This window comes from Theropithecus gelada, chromosome 1 (genome assembly GCF_003255815.1).
Source record: "Theropithecus gelada isolate Dixy chromosome 1, Tgel_1.0, whole genome shotgun sequence".
Classification (NCBI taxonomy): Eukaryota; Metazoa; Chordata; class Mammalia; order Primates; family Cercopithecidae; genus Theropithecus; species Theropithecus gelada.
Window position 1 is genome coordinate 117463376 of NC_037668.1, and position 22382 is coordinate 117485757.

Genomic DNA, 22382 nt, shown 5'->3' on the forward strand with positions numbered 1-22382 from the left:
TCTTAAAAGTTTGTGAGATTTTAAAACTACATTAGGATTGACCTAGATTAACAGTGTGCAACAGAAAGGGCTTGCTGAAACACAGATTCCTGAGCCCTGCTCCCAGGGTTTCCAATTCAGTAGGCCGGATGTAAGACCCAAGAGTCTGCATTTCTAAAACGTCCCCAGGTGGAGCTGATGATGCTGGCCTAGTGACTGCACTCTGAAAATCACAGGTCTAGAAGTATTATCTGTGCCATTTAATTAGGCACATGATTAATATTAATATTTTGCTCACATTTTTTTATTGTTAAATTTTAATAAAAATATAAATAATATTTTTAAAGGCATTGGTTCCACTAAGCAGTTACAGACAGTTAAATCACTTTCAAAAATGGATTTTTGAAAGTTGCAGCTTATTCAGGTGTTAGCTGGCCATGCATTATTTAAATGTATGAGCAGGTGAATGTTTTCACCGAGTTAATGTAATAAAGAAACCTTAAGACCCTTAGTACTTTTGACACAAGTTTATGGAATGGAATCCTGGACAATATCTGAAGAATAAGTGTGAATATCAGACACATGCTTTCTTGAATAAGAAAGGATACTTTGTACCACAAGAAAAGTCTTATGCTGAAAATACTTTATAACCAAAATAGAATGGTATCTTTTTGAGTGGGTTGTCCCAGAAATCTGAGAAAAAAGTAGTTGCTTAGCATCTTTGGAGCCAAAATGATGAACATGACATCTTTGGTGAACTTAGAGTCAAAGAAACACTATGCAGAGACTATGTAACAACAATATAAATAAACTAAAACTCATCAGAGGACAGCCACCAGGAAGATGAAAACTCTGATGGAATACTTTAGCCTCATGATGGGAAGTACAGGTGGGAAGGGAGAATCGTCCACAATATTGGTCTTCAGATATTTGAAAAATTTACATGGAGAGTAAAACTTGCTGGGAATAACTACAGTGTTAGAACTTAGGGCAAATGGAGAGAACTAGGGCCAGCAGGGCAAGATTTCTCATCTTTCTCATAAGCATCCAAAGATTGAATGAGCATTTGACGAGGGAAAAGTCATTTTCTTATTAATAAAACTCTCCAGACAGGGACTGCCAGATACTCAGCAGGAGGGTTGTTAAAGGGCATCAGGAATTCATGTTTCATGTGGGGATTTAACGAATTTCAAGATTATTTCCAACCTTGAGAGTCTCATGATTCTGAGTTAGACCAAAATATTGAACCATGAGGTCAGGAGTTCGAGACCAGCCTGGCCAATATGGTGAAACCCCATCTCTATTAAAAATTAAAAAATTAGCCGGGCATGGTGGCACGTGCCTGTAGTCCCAGCTGCTCAGGAGGCTGAGGCAGAAGAATCGCTTGAACCCGGGAGGCAGAAGTTGCAGTGAGCCAAGATTACGCCACTGCACTCTAGCCTGGGCGACAGAGCAAGACTCCATCTCAAAAAAGGAAAAAAAGAAAATATCACACTGGCTGCATACATAGTTAGATATGCATATACTCAGAAATTCAAGCCAATTAATCCATGTGGAATGGCAGTTGATAAAGATTCCTATAGCATGCATTTTAAACGTCTGATCTCAAGACTTGGGCAGTGTATCAGGTTTATAGATGGAGGCAACAAATACTACCTCGTAAGCAGAAAAGACGTTAGTTGAAAGGATATTAGGTATCTCATATTACCACTGAAAAGACTGCAAAAGTAAGCTTGGAAAACAGGCACAAAGTAAGACAGCAGTGAGGACTGTAGCCAGAATCATAGCAGAAAAGCACAATGGTGAGGATACACTTCCGAGGACCTTACCAGCTCAGAGCACTGGTTCTGTTCCTGAAAACTTGATGTTGCTGCTCTTGTGACCCTGGGCCTCCCACAGAATAGATTCTTCGTGGCTTCGACTTCTTTGTGATGTTAGCCCCAATTCAAAGTCCGAGTCTGAGCAGCTGATTGGCACAGCTAATGAATGCCCACATTGTGGCTGTAAGAGAGCTGAGAACACAAGAATCTGGTGGTGGTAGTTTCTCTAGTAGGAAGTGAGCTCTACTACCCACCAAGACTCATAAGGTAGGGAATTACCTCGACATGGGAAGGTATTCGGCAGTCCCTGGGTGGCAGATATTCACTGAGCGGGAGAGCCTTTAACATATGAATATGCGTTGTGCTTCTCCAACGAGAGATGGTATGCAATATTTGCCAAATGTGTTTGAGCAAGACACTTTTTTTATAGAGTGACTCTTGTGTTCTGTGAAGCATACCCTAGAACACTGGATTAGGGAAGTGTTAAAAAATAGAGGTCATCCACAGAGGACTGAAATAAGCGTGCCCAGATGTACAAAGAGATGAGACCATTTAGTAAGGTGGGTCAGAATGGAGAGTGCCTGGAAATCTGCTGGTCAAATTCATGTTTGATTCATTGGATAGTGACTAGGGTAAGACTTGAGCTTGAAAGTGCTAGTTAGCCTGAACTGGTACCTTCAAAGGAGGCTCTGATTGTAGCATATGAAAGGCTTGTGAGAGGACAGCCAAGAAACAAAACCCCATGGAAAGGCTGAATCAGTTATGATTTAGAAGTAGGAATACAGATTTAAAACAAGAGACAAAGACTCTCATACCTGAAAGGAACAGAGTCCGCAGACTGCAGCCTGGGGGTCAGGTCTACCCACTGCCTGTTTTTATACAGCCCAGGCTAGCATTGGTTTTTACATTTTTAGATGGTTGGGGGAAGAAAATCAAAAGAATATTTCGTGACCCATGAAAATTATATGAAATTCAAATTTCAATTTTCACAAATAGATTCCATTCTTCTTATTAGGGGGCCTGTATTACAACAAAATGATATTCAATTGTTATATTTTGAATTTCATCACTTAAAAATGTATGGAATTTTTTTTCTATTATATAAGGACCTACATAATATTTTCAGTTTTGCCTCTTGGCCCAGAAAGCCTAAAATACTTATTCTTCTGGTCCTTTGGAGAAAAACTTTGCCAGCCCCTACTCTAGTCCACTTCCCTTATTTTACTGATGCTCAGAGCAGTTCACCTAAGGTCTGAAGTTTCCTGGCAAGGGGGCTAGGATGGAACCCAAACATTCTGATTTCTACTCTACTGTTCTTCTACTATGTCTCGTTGGATCAATCCAAGTGATTTTACATGGGGAACAGTATGTGCGGGTGGGCGTGGAAGGTGGGAGAAATGGAGGCCAAGATCCATCCCTATCGCAGTGCCAAAGAGTAATTGGATTATGGTGGCATTGATTGTAATGGAGAGAAGCACAAGGCTTTGAACTAGGTTTGCTGAAATCTTAGACCAGTCCAGTTTACAGCTAGGTCTTCTTACTTCCACATTTGTGCTTTTTTTTTTTTTTTTTTTCCCCTTACATTAGTTTGAAGACTTCTAGCCAGAAGATGAATAATGTAGAAATTCCTTCTGAAGATCATCTGTGTGACACTGAGTTTTGTTGTTTTTGGCATCACTACTTAGAAATATTCAGCTGTGTTTCTTGAAATGATTGGACTTTAGGGTTTGGTAGGCATTTCCCAAGATAGCATGTGTCATTGGCCAGGAAAAAAAACAAGGAAATCTGGTATTGAGAAGGATTCTAAAGTAAGATCCCAGCCTCTGGGAAAAAGCGGGGGTATTTAATTTACAATGTCAGCCATAGATGTAAAAGAAAAGCATCCTGTTCTCGGGGACTTCAGTTCATTTTGCTGAAGACATTTGGTTGTCAGAGAATTCTAGGATGTAGAGAGATTACATAGCCATTAGTTTTTGTTGTTGTCATCTATTTTGTAGTTTATTATATAGTTTATGTAGGTGTGTATTATATATTATAGTTTATTCCATAAAACCATTTTGTTGTTGAAGTATGTCATCCCCATAATAGCCTGTAAGCTTTCTCATTGGTTTTTTAGAAGAAATCAGTGATCCACTAAGGTAATATTTTGCTCTCTGGCTCATGTGTCATCAGTCTAAGAAAGGGCATGCTAAATAAATTAGTTTTAAGTAATTGTTTTCCAACATTTTTTATAAAATTTGTTTTTATAAAATTTGTTGACCCAGGCAAAATTGGAGTTCTTGTAAGCTTCAAGGCAAACTATTTTTAAAACTATAAGTAGATTTTTCAGGATACAATTGCTGAGTTGAAGGAAAGTCTTGAGTCTTTAACGAAACTCTCCAGGCTCGTTTAGAAAAATTGAATGAGAGTAGGTGAGGTAAGATCCTGTGCCTTAGTTGGGCAGGGAGCTGGAGAGAAAGCCCTGGAGATGGACGCTTGCACATAGGAGGAGTTTCGCCAGCGCAGCTCTTGACTCACATTCACAGCAGCAATGCTAAGGGACTGGCCCTGAGGCTCACTCCCACTGCCTTGGGAAATCCCTTTCCTCTGCTGGAGCCTGAGAAGTCCACTGAAATCACAGATGTAGAGATTTGAAAGGAGACTGGTGGGAATGTGGTAGTGCTGATAACCAGACAAGAGTGAGGGCAATGGCTTCAGGGTAATCACCCAGTAGGAAATCAGTCCAGTTAAAGGAGGTTCTTGCTGGGAATCTGAAGCTGACTGAAGAAGGGAAATATGGAATTCCCTAATGCAGTTCAGGTTAGGGTACTTTTCTTCATACCACTCATTACAGACAATTGTGTAATTGTTTAATGTTTCTCTCTTCCGTGAGACTGGTGCTTCTTAACTGGGAATGATTTTGCCTCCCAAGAGACATTTGTCTGGAAACATTTTTAGTTGTCACAACCGGGAAGGGGAGTGGCACTGGCAACTGGTGGGTAGAGGCTGAGGATGCTGCTAAACATCCTACACTGCACAGGACAGCCCCACAGCAAGAATTTTTCCACCCAGAATGTCAGCAATGCTGAGATGTCAATGGTGACCTGCATTATTAGGCTAGTTTTCAAAGGCAGTCTTTCTAACTCAGTACTTTATCCCAGCAGCTAGCTGGGAACCTGGCACATCAGAAGGCACTCAGCACGTGCTCACTGAATATAAATGAGCCAAGCCTAATTTCTTTTTTAGCCAGTTTGCCTGAGTCATTTCATAGGCACCAACAAGCACTCTTAATAATGCACACTGTAAAGGACTGATTTTTTTTCTCCACTTGGACATCACTGATCCTACTTCTGAGCTGCAGGTGCCTCTGTGCAGAAGGGGTTGCCTTAGAAAGAGGTTGCATTTCTTCTCATCTCTCTGCCTCATCTCTCAATATAGGTCTGCATATGTCGGGTTTGCATTGCTCTTGGAAAGGAAATGAAAGTAAAGGGTAGATATTTTTCCCTTTGTTTATAGCTAATATTTTAGTGTACAGTGACAATCTATATGGAATGTTGTTCTTAGCAGTGACAGTAATTAGATTTATTTTTAAGGATATACAGCACTGAATGTGTGTTAGAGGGAGGGGTGATGTAGGAGAATGGAGTTTACAACATCATTAACATTTTTTATGGAATTTGGTCATTTTTTAGCTTATATAAAAGCTATTTATCCTTTTGAGAGGAGAGACAGTTCTGGATGGCCCTAGAAACTTGTCTCCCATCAGGTCTGCATTAGCCCATCAGAGGATATAGGCCAAGTCCCTGAGTGCCCTTTGTATCCCTGTTTCTAACAAAGCCAGTTTTTGAACCAAGGAACCTACATTATTTCATAGTTTTGTAGGTGGCCCCTGTCCCCAGCCAATATGTAAAGTATTATGGGGGTGGGGGGCGGTGGTATGTGCAGTCTATCTATGCTGAGGCCAGACTTACCCCTCAGTGAAGTGATGGGTTGAAGGGATTGTGTATGTGCTCAACTTCTTCTCTGGAGGTCTTTCCTCAATAAACCCTATTTCTTGTATGTACTGTGGCTCCCTTAGAAATCGACATACAACCTATCTACCATATAGGGGAGCAGTCAACGTGAGCAGCTTTAGGAGTTAACCTAATTTGCATAATATGTATTCTATTTAAAATTATCTCTGTATTATAAATTATTTAATTGAAACCATGCCAGAGGGAAGGAACAAGAGTAAATATTCAGGTGTATGTGTATGTAGAGGGGAATGAAATGTGCATGTATATATAATCATGTTTTTTTGCTTCTGCTTCTGTAGGCTTTTTTAAAAAAGAGAATAAAGTTCTCAGTCTGCTGTCAGGATCTTAGGATGTTTTTAAGGGTATTATTCATTACATTACACAGTAAACGTTTTATGAAGACTCTTGAGGGTGATTTATTTCTGATCCAGGACTCAAGAGTAATTCTTCTTCTTCTTACTGGTTTGTTTTTTATCTTAACGACAATGTGTGTATAACTACATTTCCTTTAAGAATTGCTTGTTAGAGTGTTTAAAACCAAACTCGTTGCCCACCCATACACAGCAAGGATGTAGGTGTCCAAGGTAGCCACAGTCCTCACTCCTCGCTGTACTCCTGTCTTTATTTTCCCTCTGTCTTTTCATCTGCTTCAAATTTATCATCATTGTAGTCTACATCACTTATAAACCTCCAGAAATGTGTTTTTGGGCAAAAGGTAAATGTCTTATCATAAAACACCAAAAATCTATTTTACCAATTTCTTTTTTCTTCCCTTTCTAGATTGAGATGCTACCAGATGGGCTGTTTCAGTGCAAAAAGCTGCAATGTTTACTTTTGGGGAAAAATAGCTTGATGAATTTGTCCCCTCACGTGGGTGAGCTGTCCAACCTTACTCATCTGGAGCTCATTGGTAATTACCTGGAAACACTTCCTCCTGAACTGGAAGGATGTCAGTCCCTAAAACGGAGCTGTCTGATTGTTGAGGAGAACTTGCTCAATACTCTTCCTCTCCCTGTAACAGAACGTTTACAGACGTGCTTAGACAAATGTTGACTTAAAGAAAAGAGACCCATGTTTCAAAATCATTTTTAAAAGTATGCTCGGCCGGGCGTGGTGGCTCACGCCTATAATCCCAGCACTTTGGGAGGCCAAGATGGGCAGATTGCTTGAGGACAGGAGTTTGAGACCAGTCTGGCCAACCTGGTGAAACCCCATCTCTGCTAAAAATACAAAAAAAATTAGCCGGGCATGGTGGCATGCACCTGTAATCCCAGCTACTTGGGAGGCTGAGGCAGGGGAATTGCTTGAACCAGGGAGGTGGAGGTTGCAGTAAGCCAAGATTGTGCCACTGTACACCAGCCTGGGTAACAGAGCAAGACTCTGTCTCAAAAAAAATAAATAAATAAAAATAAAAATAAAATAATGCTCCAGGGCTTTAAATGAGAAGTAAAATTTTCTAAGTTAATAGAGATGAAGAATGGGTGACTATTATGATGAACCATAACTAAATGTCTTATTAAAGCAACTCAGTGTCTAGCCCTAAATTAACCAGGTAAAAACTGTTAACACTAACCTGAAGTTTGTGAATAATTGTTCTTTAACTTATTGAGATGTTGCAAGAAATGCACATCGAGGGTGGACTGGGAGCTATGAAATGACTGAATTCCTCCTTGCAGTGTTTGCCTTCAAGATTGTATAGGTGTTCTCTCCTCTTCTTCCCCCAGTCCCCATTACTTATTTGCACACTTGTTTTAACTGACTTCCGGTTTTGATATTTATCACCAAGAACATAAACTCATCAATATGAATTGTCTTGATGTATACTCACCACTGTCTTTGATTTATGTTCCTAAATTTTTTTAGATGGGGTGTATTGTGCTTGGCAGAATTCGTTTTTGGCTTAATTTTTACTTCCTTTCCCAGCTTGCTTGAGTCTTCCTTAACCTGGTTTTCTCAACACCAGTGATGACCCTGAGAAAATGCCTGCATTTGGCCTAGAACAGGAGCTGAGTATTTAAGATGTATTATCCTTGGGGCATCCTGAAAATTAATGTATTCCCCAAAATTTCTTCTTGTCTATCATCAAGGCCTTTTTTTATTTGTTAAGAATTTTTATATTAAATGTAAAACATATAAATATTTTCTATTGTATAATCTTGGATTCAAAATCTGTGAGGATCGTTTTTGTAAGATATATAGAATTTATGCATTTCTTTATGAACTTACTGTTAGTGTACTTGGTTTTGGCTGTTTATGACTCTCATGTTTGTGTACATTCTGCTCCAGAATGTTTTTGTACTCTGCAACTAATTACTTTTGGATAACAAAAGCCTTGTGTTTAATGCCCTAAAGTATTTGGGGGTTTCCTTGTGAGAGAGTGGCCGAATCATCTACCTCTCCCTTCCCTAGTCGCTGTGCAATCGTACGGGTACAATTCTTAATTACTTACAAAAACTGTGATAGAGGGGAGAGGTACAGATTTGGTTTTGAAATTAATTTTAAAATATAGAAATTTAGTAAGAGTTAAAGCAAAAGACTTTTTTTCCCCTCCATCTGCGTAATCTCTAGCTGTGATTATAATGTAAAACAGCCTCTATTCAGTGTCTAAAATGAGTTCTCAAAACCCACAAAGAAATAGATCCATTTAACTGAAATTCATCTCATGCCTTTATCTAACTCTTCTGGAAAATACATTTTGCTCCTTTTTATAAAGAGCTTTGTGTTTGGCCTTTTATTATGCATATTTTTTAATGAATAAAATCAACTGACTCATTTTTGGGAAATGTACATCTTTAATGTGTTTTTCCCTAAGGGTCTAGGCATTATGATGCCATCTCTTCATTTTGGATATAACTATGAAGAAATCTATTAACTGCACCTACACAAAACGGGAAAGCACTATAGGTAAACAGTACTGTGTATATGGAATTGTGGTGCGTGGTAAATGTTTTCTCTTGCTTTGTTCCAGAAAGATGAAAGTGAGTCTTTAAAGCATAGCAAATAGAGCTTCCCTCACCTGCCACACACTCCTGCACTAAAGTTCAGAGAAAGGAATTATTCAAATCAAATGAAATTTGAATAATATTGGCTATAAGGAATATAGGACACCAAACACACTGCCTCACACATTATTGTTTATTCTGAATGGAAAGGAACAGTGTAAAAATAAATGACTTAACCAAAACTTGCCTTTAGTCAGAACATTCAGCTCTCAGGGAAGCAGGTATAACTGATGAAACTTCTAGGACTTCAGAAAACAGATTCTAATTATATCCATGTTTTTTGTTGTTATTTTCTTTTTTTTAAGTGTGAGTTGATGTTTATTTTAGTGTTTCACAATAGAATTATCATGTATACTGATTCCAGTTTGGTATATGATAAAGTTTTGGACATGAATATGCCAAAAGTGCTTAAACGTTTTTGGCCACATAACTAGCTAGAATTTGTATGGAAGAATCTCACCCTCTTTTATAGGAAGAATTTTCAAAACAAAATTCAGATTTGCTACCATTCACCTGACAAACTTCTCCATGGCTCGTCACTGGTTTGGTTCAACTGCAGAAGTCATTGGCTAAATTTTCCTTATCACCTACATAAATTTCTAGAGGAATTTACTAGCAGGATTAATAATAAATATTATAAACTGCTTTCCACACACTAGGGTATAATTATTGGTGCAATCTATATTGTTTTTGATGCCATGGTTTTACATCTTTTAATTTAAACCTTATACGCCAGTGTTTAGGTCACTTTTGAGACAAGGTAGCCCTGATGCAAGGAGCAATGAGGCTACTACTTCACATAAAAAATAGGGTGTTAATACTACCTTTACTGTACAGTTGGAGCAGATCTTTATTTCACAAGTGTTCATATTCACTTAACAGAATTTTAAGTAAAGACAGTTAAGTTTGTTAAATTATAATTATGAGACTTTCGTTGGCATTTGATTTCAAGAATACATATGCATTTTCCAAAAAATAAATGTGGAGGTTATTCAGAACAAAATTCATAGCTTATGGTAGTAATGGCATGGGTTACTTTTATTTGCATGCACACACAGACACACATACTTCATGTATGTAAATTATAATATTTTTTGATATATCTAGTGGGTTTTTTTTTTCCCAAAATTGCAGGAGGTTGTAGATTAAATAGTAGGATAGCAAGCTTTTTAATTCATTAGTCATGAAGTGCTGTATTCCCTAAGTTATGACATTTAAAAGAAATCACATGCTCAACCTTGATCTGAGAACCTAAGTGTTTCTGAGCATTCCAGTAAAGGAGTAGTGTTCTTTTCCTAACTTACATCAGGGTACATCTGTGTGGCACATAGATACTATATTTTCATTCTTCACTCCCAGTCTTAATTCTCCTGTATGTCACTGTATTTTATGTCACTTCACATTATGTTAAACAGGGTAAATAGAGATCCTCAGTATCTCAGTGCTGTGGCATAGCTCCGATAGGTGTGCTGTGGTGCACTGCAGTGATGTATTTGCATAACATTGTTTGATAGTGAAAAAATTTTTTTTCTGTTCAAGTGTTTTGTGATTAAAATTTTATGTTTAATTAAAATATTGCATAATATTGATGGGTTCAAAAACCATTAAAATAATCAAACAATTATTCTGTGGCCTTAACATTATTTTCTTGCGTTTTCAATAAAATTTTCTTTTCGTCTTTCCATCTTCACATTCTCTTAGCATCATCCTTTGCACATAAGGTATGTTGTTTTTCTTACTCACCTACTGCACTAAATTTGATCAGCACTTTAACAATATATTTATGCTAGAAGATTTGCAATGATATTTGAGCATGTATTTATTTAGGAGGAAGCCATTGCCTATAATTATGTCTCATTGAGTAGTTTTATTTTACCCATCCTGCAGTATTTACAGCTGATCTCTACCCAAAGCAGGACAATGTAACTGTTTTGTTTTCAGTAACTGTACATTGCATCAGAATCTGTTTATTTCTTTTTGGAAACAGACACAAAATGGTGGGAGAGGGAAGGAGTTATTTTGCATTCCAGTTTGGATTATGAAGTCATTATATATATTTGAAATAGTGTAAACTAATTACTGTTGCAGAATGCCCTCGATATAATTATTTCTTTTCAGCTGGATGTGAAAAGCGGAAGCAGTGAAAACCTGCAGTCCTATTTAATTGGTTTCCTTCTGTTTCTTGTCCATCACTTCTGTATCCACAGGGAGCTATCTACTGCATACCTTTGGTAACAGGCTACCTTCTCTTCAAATTTTTAATATGAATAATTTCATCAGCACTAAAGCATTAACATAGAATAATGAGCCAAAGTACTGAATTGAGATGGCTTTCAGTTGAGCTTAATTTCATATTTAACTTTTGCATTTGACTTGTATAATACACTACTGCTGAGAAAAACAATTATGAATGCCTTCTGCATGTTGTACATTATTTCTAGCAGAGATGGTGCAATTTTAAGAATACAAAGGGGTATAGAGTTAGAATGGATGTGTTCATGCATGTATATGTTATGTTTAAATATTAACGTTTACAAGAAGATTTTTTTTTAATTCTTCAAATATTTCACTCAGTGAAATAATGGGCCAATCTGGAATAGAGACATTTTCTTTGGTTAGTGCAAGAGTGAAAACTAGCATTTGTTAACCTTCACATATTTATCTGTGCACAATTGTTTTTGCTTCTGGTAATGAATTATTAGAAAATGGAAGATTTTGTTCAATATTTTTGGCCCTCAGGTTTACCGTGTAAATCTGCATTTTTGGTGGTAAATCCCTTTGCCGCAGATTCAGTAGCTTTTGGTAAACTTCACTGTTTTTAAAGTACCTTTTGTGTAAAATAAAGATCCAATTTTTATAACAAATGGCAAATAAAAACACTAAATGCTGGAAGAAGTTGACTGTACTAATTTTAACCAAGTTCCAAAAGTGATTCCCTCACTCTTCTCATGCTTCCTTGTAGCGTCGTACTGTTATTCACCAAATGATAGATTTCAGATTTACATACGAATCTTATAACAGTGGTATGAGTTTTCAAAATATGCTACCATGGCCACAAAATAACAAGCACCTGAAAAGAGCTGCGTGGATCCTAGAATACATGGGTTGTGAGGGACAGTAGATCTCTCACAAGTGGGCCCATCTTTCCTTGGAATTACTCAGGGAACAATGTTCATAGAACACCTCATCTCCTTTCTTCTTGGTGTCTGTTTCTCCATTTCCTGTTTAACATTAACACTGAATTGTGAACCAGGTAAGCAAAAGCTAAAGAACTGCAAGACAGACAATTCTGAGATGGTTTAGTCAAAGGAGAAAAAATTGAATTACTGAATAAAATATGTACATGATAGTTTGAACTTTTTGATAGAAAACAGTCTCTCTCCATCTCTTACACACACGCACATGCACACAGTTTCAGGACCACATTAGAAAGCTGATAGCCAGAACTTTGATGGAATATATATAGACTGAATCAGATTATGAAGAAAAGTAACTTAATTGTTCCCTGGCCATATTCTCTGAAAATGCAGTAAGTCATTCAAGAAAGGCTTCCCCCATCTCTTAAGTGGTTCAGGAATGGGAAGTCTATTGAAATGAAGTGAGTGCCTGCCTCCTGGCATTAGCAGCCTTTCAGGGACTGCTAGGTGCTTTGAGATGCTGAAGTTATATTCTAACAGTCTGCAGGGCAGTGACATGCCCCCCTAAACACAGCAATAATTGTGGCTTCATGTGCTTCAGCATTCACTTCCACATTTCAAAATGGCTTTTCGAAAAAGTGGTAAAGGGCTTGACTGGAAGGGAGAGACTCCGGTGCTGTTGAGGGCAGGGTTCCATTCTCGGGAGCTGCAACTTTTGTTATGATTTGTTTCCTTCTCCTCTGTTCCCACCTGGTGTTCTTTGTTATCCTCATTCCTGAGGTCTAGGGAAAAGCAGTTTACCCAAAATGCACAAAGCCAGACCTCAAACTCAAGTCCCATATTTACATAAGATCCTACATCGACATGCTAAAGAAGGATCCGAAAAGGCCTCTTTCACATGCGTAGTCTTTTTAAAATGCAAATCTCTTTATCCCATGTTTTCTCATCTTCCCCTAGACTCAAGTTACGTCTTTCTGCCTCCTAAATAGCAGAGATTCTATAGAGCTGCCTGTCATCTCGTGAGATTTTCAATTTCCTTATGATAAATACCTTCCATGTTGGATCCCTTTGTATTCCTATAGGGCTCAACCCACATCATTTTTTACTCTCTACCTCCCTCTGCTGCTGAGAGGAGAAAATGTCAAATAGAAGCATGCCACTAGCACCCCCGTGTAGGTAAATGTAACTCCAGATTCTTTTGGAGAAAAAGATTCATGCCTATCTTACTTACCTGCAAAGCCATCACAGATTCTCTCTGCTTTCCTTTAACACCAAACCTTCTGGTCAGTCCTGTTTCTTCACTGACTATTCACTTCTTAACCCACTTCTGTCCAGCTCTCCACATGTCCCAGTTTCTGCCTGTCCTGGTAATTTCTCTTACACAGATTACCAATCACTTATTTGCCAAGAGCAGTGACTTGTCAGTCCTAGACTCTTTAGGTAGAGTGGAAATGCCTTTTTAGGTTTATCAGCATTTGTAAATCTTGGCCAACCTTCTTCCTCATGGAGTGTGGGCCTCACGATTGCAGGTATAAAAGATTTACAAAGTTATGAATGAGCACTGCCCCTGCAATTACTGTTTTGGAGCCTAGCCTCTCCTTCCTGATATGGTCCTTAAACCACAGCATCCAGTTTCTTGCTCCTATACTCAGTTTCTCCTTGCCTTGCTTTGCCTTTATCAAACGCAGCCCCCAAGGTAAGATCTTGAGGATTCATTGGCCCTCACTTACTATCAGTAACTCTATCTCAAATGAGATGCACATAGAAAGCCCCATATGGTTCCTGGCACCAGGATCAGACCATACTATGCGGGCACCCTGGGCAGGTAAGAGTGTGGTACCCCTTTAAAAGAACATGCTTAGAATGTTTATTCAACATGTTTTTGGCAGAAATGGGAAAACCGGTGTTCTGTTGGAAAAAACAATCATGAACCTTTTAACTATCTTTGTATTCCTTTTTCCAAAACTAAAACTCTATCTAGCAAGAATGAGATAGAGTTAAAGATAATTTAGCGGAAAGACAAGTGGGCCTAGGGGCTGTAGGGAATATGAGTTTTTACAGCTCACGGCATTTCTGTTGAATATCCCCAACTGACAATCAGCCTCCCAGGCCTTGTGAGCAGGCCTGTCAGCTGCTAAGTCTCCCTTCTTGTTCCCTTTCAAAGCATCCTACTCTCTTTTTCCCCCACCTAGCCTCACCTATTACTAACTCCCATCTTCAAGAATATGAAATACCTGTTATTCCAAGGATGATGCTTTACTTATGCTCACCAAAATACATGTCTCCCAGTTATCAAGATTCTCTCTTTCTAGAAGATAGTTTCTTGCCACAGTTTCAAATTTAAAATAAGAGACTTATTCCATATGCTGAATGGGCGAAGGGCCAAGTTTCATTTGTTAGGCTGCTAACATAAGGAATTACATGTGGAAACCTGAGTTAACTGGCACCAAATTTCCAATTACTCCAATGACATGTAGTTACTCCTTGTAAATTAATACCCCAGGCACCTGTTTAAGGGCACTTACCCTTCGTTCAGCACAGCCTAGCATGTGAGTACCTTGTATATGGCCATGACTATTTTCTTCTCAACAGGAATCAATGAGTTACCATTGTGGTGGGAAAAACTTTTTCCCTTGAAATACTTCTCAGTCATTAAGGCGTAGGTGGGAAGGTTTCCCTTCTGGAGTTTCTGAAACTGCACCACTAGTGGGGACTAAACACCACCTGTGTGAAGGGAGTTTCCTTGTAGTCTTTCCCTGAGCGGGGGTTGGATTCACACCCTTGTCTACAGTAATGCATAGAGAAACTTCTCAGATCCTCAAGGGGAGAAAAGAACAGTTCTGTTTTTCAAGTGGATCAAACCACCCTTTTCATAATAGATTGAGCCTTTCTCTGGCAGTTGTTCTGTGAAAAGGGAAAGCCTAAAGAAGTAGCCAAGTGAAAAATTGATGCAACGTGCATTAAGTGGCCTGAGGAAAATTTACTTGACTTGTGGTATCAGGGTAGCACAATGCACATCAGGAACCTCACTGGTGGCTTCAAATTGAGAAAAGATAATAATTAACTATTTCCTGCTCCTTGAGTTTGGAGAGCGTCACATTAGGAAGAAGTATTGAGGTGGTATATGACAACAACTTTATTTTGCACCTCCTGTGTGCCAGGCAGTCTACTAGCTTTTCCATGTGTGCTATCTCAATCCAGCCAACAACCCTATTTGGTAGGTTGTTCTGATTTTACAGGTGAGAAAGAAGACTTCAAAATTATTACCATCCCAAGGTCTCATGACTGTTGAGAAGAGGAACCATATTCAACCTACAGGTCTGCATAGCCCGTTTCTACAGAGATTTAGCTGAACATTAAACATCAACTTTATCCTCTCATAACCACCTTGGTGTTTTGAAAACTCTGATTTTCAGAGCTCAGTGGTCTCGTCCAGTCTGCTTTGATCCTAGTGCTTCCTCCTGCTCCATATCTGTCCTAGTTTCTATCTCCTTCTTAGCCATAGTCACTTCCTATATGTTTTGTTTTCCTCCTCATCCTCTAATGTAATTCTGGATTCAGAGAACTTCCCAATGAGAATTTGCTGAGAAGGAAGGGTTAAGTGGCTTGTTGGAGATCACAGCCCCAGTGATTCAGGAAGATGGTACCTAGATCTGTGCATGCCCCTGTTGAGTGCTCTTTTCACTCTGCTGGGCTGGCTCTGAAGAGCACAGATAATCCGCATTTAACCAAAGCCTAGTGGAAGAGCCAGATCAGCACCCATGTCTCCCACCTAACTCTAGAATCTGTGTATTCTCTAACAAGCTGCATTCATTTTAGTTGTAATCTGCATCTTAATGATAATCCCTTCCCAGGCACAGTGCATCACTGTACCAAAGAACTTTAGGCCATTTTCCCCATTTCACATATAAGCAAACTGGGCTCTAAAAGAGACACTTTCAGTAGTTACCATTATTGGGAACTACTAAAGCACCTGCCACAAGCTTAATAAATATCACTAATCCTTAAAGCATATCGAGTAGGCATTACCTATATTTTACAGGTTCAGGTAGCTTAACTAACACACTAGATTATATAGCTAGCATAGCACATGGAAGAGTCAAGTTTTAAACTGGGGACTCCATAGCACCATAGACTCTGCTTTTTATATACTATGCACTGCCATGGTCATATGGCTAGTAAGTGGTAGGGTTGTGAGCACAGTCTAGGATTTTAACATCTAACTTAGTACTCTGTTCTTTATAATGTGCAGACTCTGAATAGTCTGTTGAAAAGGATTGATACACATGTAGATGTGTGCACACCTACACACACAGTTTTAAACATTTTAGTACAATTTCTTCCAAAGAACCCATTTATTTATAAACTTTGATCATTTTGAAAGTGCATAGTTTATATTTTGATGCTTTAACCTAAATCTATGAGTATATTTGCTCTCATTAGAAGAATGGAGTGTCATCCTGGATTTCTGACCCCGTGGGTGATGTTGGATAATGACCCCAACCTCTTAAAAAGAGTTGTTAACATGTAGCGTTTTTTGTTTCAGTTTGCAAATGAGGCTCACTGTCAGTTTGGGTTTTATTAGAGAATGGAAGTTCCAGTTTAACTCCCTGAAAGTGCTGATTTATTATAGGAAAATGCTGGCAAGCATTTTAGACTTGCAAAATGACTTCTAATCACAGTTCAGGCGAAATTCGTTCTTCTGCTGATTTAGAATGTTGGAGAGTGAGAAGAGTGAGGAGGAGGGACAAGTTATGCTGTCCTTATTGAATTCATGCCGTGTTCCAGATAAGAAGCTGCCTTCCTTGCCCTGGAAGATGCTGTGACCCTGGCTTTGCCTTCTGGCTGAATGCACTGCTAAGCAGGAAGAAAGCCTCAACCCCAGCTCTAACAATCCACTGCCATTTAGCACTGGTTCACTTGGCATTTCCCCGAGATTCTTCAAAACGCTAGCTCTTTGAAATGTTTTTCATGTCAGGTCCACGTGAGTCACCTGCTCAGCTGTCCCCAAGGCCCATTACACAGTGGGACTGTGGCTCTAAGGGGTCCCAGGCCCTCTCCACTGAGCTCTTCTATGAAAGGAAGATGGCTTACCAAATGACCTTACTGGGACTTTGCACTATTTTTAAATTTTCTAGAAGATGAAAGAAATTGGCCCTTCTCCCTTTTTCTTTCTTTCTGGTAGTGAGTATAATAATTTCTCCTGATGAACAGAGTGTCCACAGAGAATTGTTTCATGCTGGTAATCAGGCAGATGGCTTGGGTGTTGTCTCAGATCATCAGTAAAGGCCCCAGCTAAGTTAATGACTAGAAGGACCTGGAAGAAATTAACATGCTTCTCATGGTAAGCTGTGGCTTGGGGAAGTCGGCGATGGTGAGGATGCTGGAGGCTGTCTGACGGAGGGAGAGAAAATAGGGTTCTTGTAACTTCTGGGCTTCAGCACCAGCCCTCGTGATCCTGCCATTGCCAGTGTGATCTGCCTTACGTCAGCATGCACAGGGTCCCAGCCTAACTGAGCCTTGTGAGTGGTGGGCTTGGATGCTCGCTAGCCGGCCTTCCAACTCCAATATTCTGATCTACATAAAATGCTGAGTGAGTGGGAAGTGTTGATCATGTTTAATACTGAGTAATTTTCTTAAGAACTTGAGTATGTCATACATTTCTTTTTTCAGCTTTGGAAATGATTCACTTTTATGACACATGAATAAGACTTATTCACTAAAGAACCTCGAGCATAACAGCAAGTGAAGGAGGATGGAATTATCTTAAAGGGCTGTTCTGCAGCGCCTCCCCATCAGGAGAGCCAAGTAGACAGTGAAGAAAAGCTATTTAGGGCAGGACAGATAGAAACATTCCCAGCAGGGCCTTCACAATGCTCAGGTTACAATTCCCAGTTAAGAGAAATGTCCTGAGGTTGCACAGGTATAAAGGTGACCTGTGAGGTACTTGGCTCTCTTGGGCTTTAACACCAAAATTTGAAAGTTGAGGCTGACCCTTTATCACTGGCTTTCCTCCCAGAGTCTGACCTGGGGCAAACAGATTGCCTGACAGTTTTAAGTTCTCCAGTTTCTGTTCAGCTGAGACTAACAGGCTCCCCGTTGGAGAAACATGGCTCTAGGTTTCAGTGCACTGAGAGATGTTAACTTCTGCCTGGTCTCAGGGTACAGCCCCACCTGGGTGCCAGCTCCAAGGGCACACTATGCACTCACCAGGCTCAACTGATATGCAGTGGGCAGACATAGCTATGTGCTGTTCACCTGCTCTGTGCCCTCATGCCCAGTCTAAGACTGTCCAAAGCCCAGCCTAGTCTCTGCTTTATCTGGAAGAAGACAAGACCATTGTCCTGGACTGAAAGCCCAGAAGGTACTCATCTCCAACCTGGATCAGAGCCCTATTTTCACCAGTAACTCTTGAGTCATCTTGTATCTCTGAGCCTCAGCTTCCTCATCTGTAAAATATAAGCTTTATTCTATAAATATTGAGTGTCTGCTACTTACCCAGATGCTGCCTAAGATATTGTGAATACAGTGAGGGACAGCAGGGACAAATAAGACCCGCTCCTCATAGAAACAAACTTCATAAGATCTTAGGAGGATTCCATGAGATAATGTGTGTAAAGTGTTAGCATCTTGTCTGACCCTAGTGGGTGCTTTCTACATGTTAGCTTTAATGAGTTTTCCTCCAAAGATGGTAGAAAATACTTCAAAGTATGTCCTTTCCTGCCTTGGTCTGTGCACATGCATTTCTCTCTGCCAAAAAGGCTCTTCCTTAATTCCTATGCCTAGCTAACTCCTGTTCATCCAGTTCTCAGTATAAATGGTCACTTCTTCAAGGTGGCATTTTTCTGACCAGTCCATCCTTAGATCCCCGTTTGTTCCCAGGGCAACTGGTACTATACTTTGAGGTATCCATCCTCTTGATGATTATGACTTGTTTAGCGTCTGTTTCCCTGACTAGACTATAAACCTAGTGTAAACAGCATCCATGTTGACCAGAAATCTTGATGCTGAGCTTTGAGATTCTGCATAAACATCTGACCATCTTGCTGATATCTGAAGGGAATGTTCCCCTTCGAATGAGAAAATTGCATTGGACAGAAAAGAAGAATCTGGCCCACCAGGAGCACATGGGTCCTTTCTTCCCTCTTTTCTCTCTCCTACCATGAAGAGTAGGGACGGCCAAGAAATGGCTGAAGAAAGGCCATTCCCTGGGCAGTACCCACATCTCCTAGAAGCAGCAGGTAGTCAGGGAATGTACGACGGAGAGTTGGGTTCCCCATTGTTCAGAGGAACTTATCCAGAGCCCATTCAAGGATGTACTGGGAATGGGGCAGTAAGGGTCTTCTTTGATACCATCTGCCACAGCCACACCCTTGTCTGTTCTCACCACAGCCAGGCAGCATGACTTAAAGGAAGTCTTGTTTCTTGTATCTATAGACAGTAAAAGCCTGATAAAATGAAATCTAAGGTTGTAAGACTGAAATGGCGTCAGCAGCAGAAATGTGTCTGTCACCTTGTGTGAAAGATGCCCCCAGCCTCAGTACCTTTTGGATGAGACCTTGGCAAACATACAGCCATTTACATGTGACTCACCAGAAATGTGAATGTTCTTGCCCTTTTGTGCCCTGTGGGGTTTAACAAAGCAGCAATGTGACCTGACCCCAGTGGTTTTCTTTTGGCCAGAATCCAAGTCCTCCAGGCAGTGCTGGACTTCCCACATGCATTCCTGCCAGCCCACTATATAGAACTACAGGGCAGTCCTCTCTGCCAAGCCTTTCTAACCTCTATGCCTTTGTCCAGGCTGTTCCCTCAACCAGAAGTTCCTTTTTTCCATACATACACATATGAATAAACCTCAATTCATTCTTCAAGACTAAGATGATATCACTCTATAAGTTCTCTGACCATCCTCTTTCCCCCAAATTGGAGTTAGTTATTCTGAACCCTTATACCAATATAGTGAAATTATTTATGGATTTCCCGCTAAGTCATCTGAAGACAGAAACCAAATCTTGTTCACATTTGTGTCCCCTTCGACTAATATAGTATCTGCACCTACAATTTGCTATAGTATTCTATACTGTAGGTGCATAATGAATGAATAGCTGAAAGTCGAGCATTTGCAAGGTGTGTGCTGGCCAGCGGGTCAGCCAGGATGCCTAAGGGCAAAGGCATGTGCCAGAAACCATGAGTGGAGACGCTTGTGGACAAATTGTTGAAACAGTGAGAAGTTGTTAAAGCCTTGTGGGTAAGGAAATGGCATAAGGAAGTAGTACTTTGGATACACTCTTTGAGGGCATGGGTGCAATGATGTTAAGGGAAGAAAACTTATATTTATTCTATAGATGGGGGAACTGAGGCTTGGGGAAGTTAAGTGATTTGCCAAAGGACACACAGCTAGTAAGTAAAGGACACCGGTTTAGAATCTAGACCTGGTTTCAAAGTTTGTGTTCTTAAACATATGCAAAAACTCAACCACATCTGCATACAACACCTTGAACTAGTGTCCTTTAGATCTTCAGGGAATTCCCCTCCCAACTGTGTTAAGTTTGATGCCAGAATATCACTAGCCCTCATGGGGCCTCAGTTTCCTCTTCAGTAAATGAGGAGAGTTGGGGTAAGTGACTCTAAGGCCACTTTTAGGCTCTGAGATGCTATGATTCTCTATAGAGTACAAATGGACTTTCTAACCTGGAAGTCAGCTTGGTCAAAACATAAGCGTACTTGTGTATTGGGCCTGAAAATCCTTCTCAGGTGTTGCAGTCATGATTCCAATACACACAAAAAGCTTAGAGGTCTAATCATTCGTCCCAAATGAGTATTCAAAATATACTCGGGCATCTAAGTTTTCTGAACTCACAGAAAGTTCCTGTTTATCTGAAGTCTACTTAAGTCACAGCAAAGTTTCCACTCATTCTCCATGCTTTCCATGTTATTCCAAATCACACTCAAAGAAAGTTCAGTATTGCATTACCCACATCTGTGGCACCCAACTCCCAATCCCCCCGCCACCTCACCTCATCACATAAGTCTCAATCGACCATACATGCAGTTATCTAACTTTAGGCTGAATCTTAGGGTGGAACACATCTGAAAATGTCTGTGTGGTTCAGAATGAACTCTGAAAAAGTTTCCACCCATACCATTGAATAACATCCTGTTGTTTTGGCTTTTTTTTTCTATCAAATCTGTGCAATAATGCCTTTGATTGGCTTTCATTTGCAATGATCTTCTGACACCATTTTTCTGAAACATTCAGAACCAGATACAATCTTATTATAGTCAGCTACATAAAGTGGACCTTTCAGAGCATAAAGAAACATCTGTCTTCCATCTGTCATGCCTGAAAAATAGGACTTTCAATAGAGCACTTTGTAGGACACTAGTGCTTTTAATGGGCAAGAAATCCATTTCTGACTAAAATCTCAATAAATATATCTAACAGAATATTTTCATCTTACAAACTGTCTTTGAAAGAGCACTTCAAAGGCCACTCTAGCAAAGTGGCTTATTAAGAACATTGTCTCTAGACTCAGCCAACCTGGTTCAAACACTTGCTCTGTGATATACTGGCTGTGTGATCTTGGAAAGTTATTTTACCCTGATAATTTTAAGTTTTCTCGGGGATGTAAAACAGAATGCTAGCATCTACTCTGAGAGACAATATTTTTAAAGAGACTGGCACATAGTACAGCACCAAATAAACATCAGATGCTGTTCCTGTTTTGTTATTGCTGCTATTAATACTAGGAGCAGGATGGCCTGATTCCTGATGCAGCTGAATGAACACAGCATTTGGAATCAGAAAACCTGATTTTGCACTCTACCATTGCCACTGACTAGTCAGATGACCCTGGGGAAATCACTGAATGCTTCTCAACTTAGCCTCCTCATCTGTAAAACAGGGAAAATAAAAATAGCTATCTCACAGATAATGACTGTGAGGTTCAAATAAGGTGATTTATGTGAATTTCCTTTGCCAACTTCTAAACTCGGTACATATGCGTTACTTGGTGATTGTTAGTGTTATGGACTGAACGTTTGTGTCTTCCCCCAGAATTTATACATTGAATCTGCAACCCACAATATGATGGTATTAGGAGGTGGGGCTTTGGGGGTAGTTAGGTTTAGATGAGGTCACGAGGGTGGAGCCCCATGTTAGAATTAGTATCCTTACAAGAAGTGACTAACAGCTCACTCTCTGTCTGTGTATGTCATGTGAGGACAGAGCAAAAAGTCAGCCGCCTACAAGCCAGGAAGAGGGCCCCCACCAAGAAGTGAATCTGCCAACACCTTTGTCTTGGACTTCCTAGCCTCTGGAACTGTGAGAGACAAAGTGTCTGTTGCTTCAGCCACCCAGTCTAGGATACTTGTTATCACAGCTCAAACTGACTGAGACCCTTAGTAACAACACCAGAACTGAAGAATATATCTAATTTTCTTATTCAG

General features: G+C 39.9%; 1 protein-coding gene across 1 annotated transcript in view; it reads left to right on the forward strand.

Annotated features, from left to right (window-relative positions):
• The window catches only part of LRRC8B (leucine rich repeat containing 8 VRAC subunit B), a 29241-nt gene extending 17553 nt beyond the window's left edge, over positions 1 to 11688 (forward strand). The window contains exons 5-6 of the mRNA XM_025390554.1: positions 6575 to 9239; positions 9273 to 11688. Of these exons, the coding sequence (XP_025246339.1) occupies positions 6575 to 6847 (273 nt within the window). The 3' untranslated portion in view covers positions 6848 to 9239; positions 9273 to 11688. The remainder of the gene's footprint in view (positions 1 to 6574; positions 9240 to 9272) is intronic.
• Positions 11689 to 22382: the final 10694 nt, after the last annotated feature.